This window comes from Grammomys surdaster, unplaced genomic scaffold (genome assembly GCF_004785775.1).
Source record: "Grammomys surdaster isolate TR1022 unplaced genomic scaffold, NIH_TR_1.0 125982, whole genome shotgun sequence".
In the NCBI taxonomy this organism is placed as follows: domain Eukaryota; kingdom Metazoa; phylum Chordata; class Mammalia; order Rodentia; family Muridae; genus Grammomys; species Grammomys surdaster.
In genome coordinates, this window is record NW_021620798.1 from 681,866 (window position 1) to 687,606 (window position 5,741).

At 41.1% G+C, this 5,741-nt stretch overlaps 1 protein-coding gene across 1 annotated transcript in view; it reads left to right on the forward strand.

Moving 5' to 3' along the window:
* Positions 1-5,741, forward strand: part of F9 (coagulation factor IX) — a 29,449-nt gene that overhangs the window by 22,566 nt on the left and 1,142 nt on the right. Inside the window, exon 7 of the mRNA XM_028754140.1 lies at positions 5,315-5,429. Within this exon, the coding sequence (XP_028609973.1) occupies positions 5,315-5,429 (115 nt within the window). The remainder of the gene's footprint in view (positions 1-5,314; positions 5,430-5,741) is intronic.

Sequence of the window (5,741 nt, forward strand, 5' to 3'; positions counted from 1 at the left end):
GGAGAGGGAGAGGGAGAGGGAGAGGGAGAGAGAGAGAGAGAGAGAGAGAGAGAGAGAGAGAGAGAGAGAGAGAGAAGAGGTATAAGTGAGCTATCTACATCTTGCCAAGGTGATGGGGAATAGAATGATACGTGTTTCTTTGTGGGCTTACAGATAAAAGCTGGAGCCAGGTAGTCTGCTCTCAATTAAGAACTCCTTTTTAAATCCCTGACTCAGTTGCTAGGCTGGTCAGCTTTTACCCTGTTTGAGCAAATGTTTTGGCATTGTCAACTGGCAGAGCTCTTCTGACCTCGGGAGCAGTAGGCCTAGCCTGAGAGTTAATGCTCATCATCAGGTGAGAGACCCATGGACACAGGTTAGGGTATTTCAGAAGCCTGGCTACTGTCACTTTCTTTTCTCACCTCATTCCACTTCATTCTCCTGGCTACTGGCCAGGGACTAAATGGCCTGTCTAGACAGACTGGCAGGATCACTTCCTAGGAACTCTAAGGGTTCTGAGCTACACTGCTATCCGGGTTAGGCTCAAACTCCTCCCTCCACCCAGGCCAAAGGTGCAAGCCAGGCAGCAGAGGTGTTTCCTCGGGTTCTTCCACAGTGGGATCAAAGCTTCTTGAAAAAGAAGAAGGGATTCTGAAGGAGCACTTCAGGGGATGAATGGGATGCCAGAGAATTAAGTATACCACACATTAACAGAAACATGCTTTTATTAGAAACTGTATCTAGCTGACTGAGAAAACTAAAACAGCTATATAGGAAAAGCTAAAAGCTTTAGAACATTAGAGGGAGCGAAACACAAACTGTACTGCCATATTACAAGATCACTTCCTCAACAACTCCAAAGTAGAGGTTTGAAGAAACAACACAGCACCTGTCGGAAACCTTAATTGAGTTTTTCTCCCATAATCATGGCCAATCCACAGCTAGTTTGAGTATGTGCAAACCTTTTATTCTTTCTGCTAAGATTTGTGTAGACCTATATAAATACCTGATCTTTTTCAAAGAGGTACTTTTATCACTTTTGTAATCTTGGCATAAATATCCTCCTTAAACAGCTTCCTCTTTCCTATTCCCCACTTTTCTCAGCTTGGTCCCCAAGCTATCGTTGAAGTGACCTGAGCTCTTTGCTTATGCTACATCTGCCAGATCTACTCCAAAATAGACAGCAGCCTTCAAGTATGAATGAGCCAGAGATGTTTTCTTTTACATGACGATCATAATTCTACAGAAATGTTTTACTTATCCAGGTGTGGTTGTGCACACCTTTAATCTCATCACTCAGGAGGCAACAGTAGGTTGATCTCTGTGAGTTCAAAGCCAGCCAGGTCTACAGAGTGAGTTCCAGGATAACTGGGCGACATAGTGAGACCATGTCTCAGAAGCAAAACCAGAAATGTCTTACTTAAAAGAAACAGGCTTGAAATATTTCTAGCTTAGATGATAAGATTCTAATTAAGAGAAAAAAATGGCAAGTGTAATCTCCTCTACATCTACAAAGCTAGCTTGAACAAAACATTTGAACGATTAACCTGTAGGATTGCTTTATGAAGTACATATCAATGTCCAGTGCATTTATTAGTTATAGTTAATCATTAAAAAGCAAAGTGAGTATTCCTTCTGTGCTCAACAAAATAACCTACCACCATGAATTTGGCAAGCAACATTTGTGGGTCTAGTAAATAGTACACCTTGTATCTTGGTTTGTATAATAGAAACTATAGAATGAATCGTGTTGTTAGATAGCTAAAATAGATGGTAAGGGAGAAGAGAGGTTTTAGGGAACTCACAGAAAATGCTAGGCTGAAGTTAAAGTATAAAGCAAGAACAACGAGACAACAAGTATTGTCGTGGGCTGCCACTGCCACAAAGAGCAGAAATGCAGATTGCACGTATTTTATCCGTGTATAGAGGTGTGTCTGAGATGACGGTGTTAGGTAGACGCAAGCTCCTACTTGACTGTGACTATGAAAATATTTGACAGATCAGAACTTGGATGTCTTGCTCAGAACATATGCTTTCTTATTTTCCCCATCATTCTCTGAAGTCTTATAAGAATTTGCCCTTGGCCAGGCAGATGGCTCATCTTCCAAGTAGCTAATATTTAAATAGCTATGATCCTGAGATGGCCAAGCAAACATTCCAAAACCAAACGCATTTGTAATATTTTAATTGCAAATATATCTTAGTCCTTGTTTCTTGGCAAAGATGTTTGCTAAAATTTCTAACATCAATTAGAGATTGGCAAAGAATGCTCTTCGAGCATAAAAGGGCACAGTCATCTACTGGAAAGCAGTAGAATCTCCAGGCAGCAAACCTTTGGCAGAGTCATAAAGAATACATTGCGGTCTATGTGCCCAGAGGCTGTGGATACCATTCAGGTTGACCTAACTAACACACTAAGCTAGGAGCTGTTCAGTAATCCCATAACAGTACCCAAAAGAGAAATAAGATTCTACTGCAACATGTTAATTTTACTTCCAGAGACAGATGTGTTGGATTGCAGGATTCCAGACCATGTAGTATTAGAATCATGTTGCCCAAATTCACTTGATGGTAAAAATCACTTGGCATCAGGATGAGCCACCTCATCTTTTGACCAGTACACTTATACAGTGCTGTATACTGAGAAGGAGAAGGATAGCATATCAAAAATTAAGTATTCTGTATTTGTTTTCTGTAATGGAAGTCTAATGAGACAATAAGACATATGCTGAGGACATGGAACCTTAGATTACTGTTGTCACATCTTTTACCACCTCCCACTCCCCTACCCATGTTACCTTATAATACCCACCACTCTCCATACTTGCCCAGTGACCACTGCCATCCCCCAATCCATGGTACTCAGGAAAACTTCCTCTCATCACTCCAACACAAATGCCATTGCTGTCCTCCCTACCTCTAGGGTTGGGCAAAGGCAAAGGAAAGATTGAAGTCAAGTAAACATACTCTGTATCATTTGGTGGAATGTGAATAATCACATAGCGTCTCTGAACCAATAATACTGTTCCTTCTGGGCATGCAAAAATTGAGGGTTCCAGGTCCCATACATGCTCACATGGAAGTGCATTTGTTTTGGAAACACCTTTCCGCCTTGGTGACTGTGGTATTCCACCAAGGAAAGATGATGTACCCTCCTCTGTTAGGGATGGTGCAAAGTCTACAGGGAGGTGTGTCTGGAGCTAGCAGTGGGATATCAAGACTATGTGTGCTCAGTTGCAGACTACAGCCCCTGGGCCCATGTGAAGGCTTGCAGTCAGCCTGCAAACATCTCCATGCCGGAAGGATTGTAGCACTAAATGAGTTTAGAATGATGGGACTTGAAAGCTGCCCTAGAAGAAAGGGAAATGTTTTCTCTTTCAGTATCTTCAACAATACTAATATCCTGGCTTTAGAACAAGGGGTTTCATATATTATTTCCCACTGAACCCCGTTGAAAGTATGTTATCATCCGGAGTGAACATTTTTAAAACGTAAAGATTATCCAGCCATGAGAATTTGGATTCACTAGCCATGTAATACTTCTCAAACATAATTATGAGAACTGTAAAAATATTCTGAAGTTCCATTTTCTCTAGCCCTACCCACAAAATATTCTTATCAAGTCTCTATGAGCCCCCAAATCTGTTTTTATAAGAAACTCAGACTTTCTACCACAGGTGGTTCTCAGCCCATCTCTAAGAGATTCTGAATACTCAGGAGAATAAATACTAGAGCCAGGTAGACTCCGTGTGTGTCTGTGTGTGTGTGTGTGTGTGTGTGTGTGTGTGTGTACCCATATGCCACAGCACACATGTGGAGATTAGACGCCAACGTGCAGGAATCAGTTCTCTCTTTCTTCTATGTGAGTTTCAGACATTAAACTGAGATCATCAGGCTTGGTAGTAAGCACTTTAACCCTCTGTGCCATCTCAGTAGCATGACAGGATATGTCTCTTTAAACCTTAGTTTGCTCATCTGTGAAAGGATAGAGTAATATTTCGTAAATGTTTTGTGTTTTGAGTACCAAACATGTATGAATAGTACAATTATTAGCACCAAATAATCTAGATTGTAGAAATGCTAGTGCTAGTTATATAATTATGTTTTTCTGTATTTTACCATTTTTGAAATATAAAACAATAGCTAAAAAGAGCAAGAGAGGTGATAAGCTAAGTGTGGGAAAGAAGGCAAGAGGCCTGTAACAATTGGGCGAGTCCCTTAGAATTCTATTTAAAAAGCTAGTGCCTCAGTGTCCAGGACACAGTAGCCATTCAGTAAGTTAAATTCAGGCCCAGAGCAACCTTCAAAAGGACTATCTCTGCCCCATACTCAATGAGACCAACACCCTCCTTTGTCTTGCTTAGGAACAGGTTACTTACAACTTAGGCAAAGGGCATTAGCTAGGAGGCTAGTGGGCTTCTGAACAGTTTACTGAATGCTGAGTGCCCTCTAGTGTCCACTTTCTCAGCTTTCTCTCTGAAAATGTGGATCAAGAAGATCTTTGTTTATATCTAGTCTGCAATTCTCTTAAGTGAAACTGTTGATGATCCTCTTTGACTAGGATGTAAATGTAGACAAAAAGAATAAATCATCCTCTTATCTATAATGTCCATCTTTAATGCCACACACCAAACAGTCTTGTCCACATTGTATAAAAATCAAGGGCAGTAAAGCAGCCTTTTTAGAGCAAGGATAGCTTACACTTCCAGCCAGAGGAAGCTGGCTACGGTTAGGGGAGATAGAAGGAACGTGTGGGTCCTGCTGGTGATCAGCACGTAGGTGACTAATAAACACAGCTCCTGTGGAGTCCTTGGGTCTCATCTCATAATATTCTAATTTGGAAAGGGCTTTAAACAGATCCTGGAAAAAAAACTGCTCATTTTTCTCTCTCAAGTGACACGTAGCAAAGAGATGTCCTCATACAAGGCCAGAGACTTCATAGTAATTACTCATCCTTGATAGCTAGTATTTCCTCCCATATCACTGGATCTCCTTCAATAGCCTTCATCAGACTCTCTAGATAACACAGAAAAGGAACTCAAGGGCCCCACATCACACACCAAAAAACTCCACTCCACAGATTCACCTCACCCGGAGAACCATCCCCACCACACCACCTCTCATTCTGCATTCACTTCAAGATCATTACAGAAACAACAGTTCAGTTTGTGCTCCAGGAGCACTAATTCATCAGAGCTGACACTGTCCAGAAATCCTTTATTTCTGCCTAGCACCTAGAAGTCAACTTCTCGCCACCCCTGCAAACAGCATATATAGCTATTTTTCTCTGGATCAAATATTGTATGTTGTGATCCTCTTAACTTTATGTCCACAGGTCATTTTAAATGGTGAAATTGAGGCCTTCTGTGGAGGTGCCATCATTAATGAAAAGTGGATTGTAACTGCTGCCCACTGCCTTAAACCTGGTGATAAAATTGAGGTTGTTGCTGGTAAGTAAACAAAATAGATAATCCTTGGCAACATTAGTGCATGACGGACATATTGTATTGTACAAATGTCCAACAGGATTGTTACTGAGTAAACTGAGCAAATGGGAGAGAGGCCATAATTCCAAACCCTAACTTATTCCACCTTCCAAGCTCCATAATCCTTTTTGTGAACCCATAAAGCACTGCAAGCATAATAAAATTATTTATTAATTATCAGCCTCCCCACCCACTATATTAGATCATTGAGACTTGGTTGCTAGTGATCAGGGTTAGGGTTAGGGTTAGGGTTAGGGTTAGGGTTAGGGTTAGGGT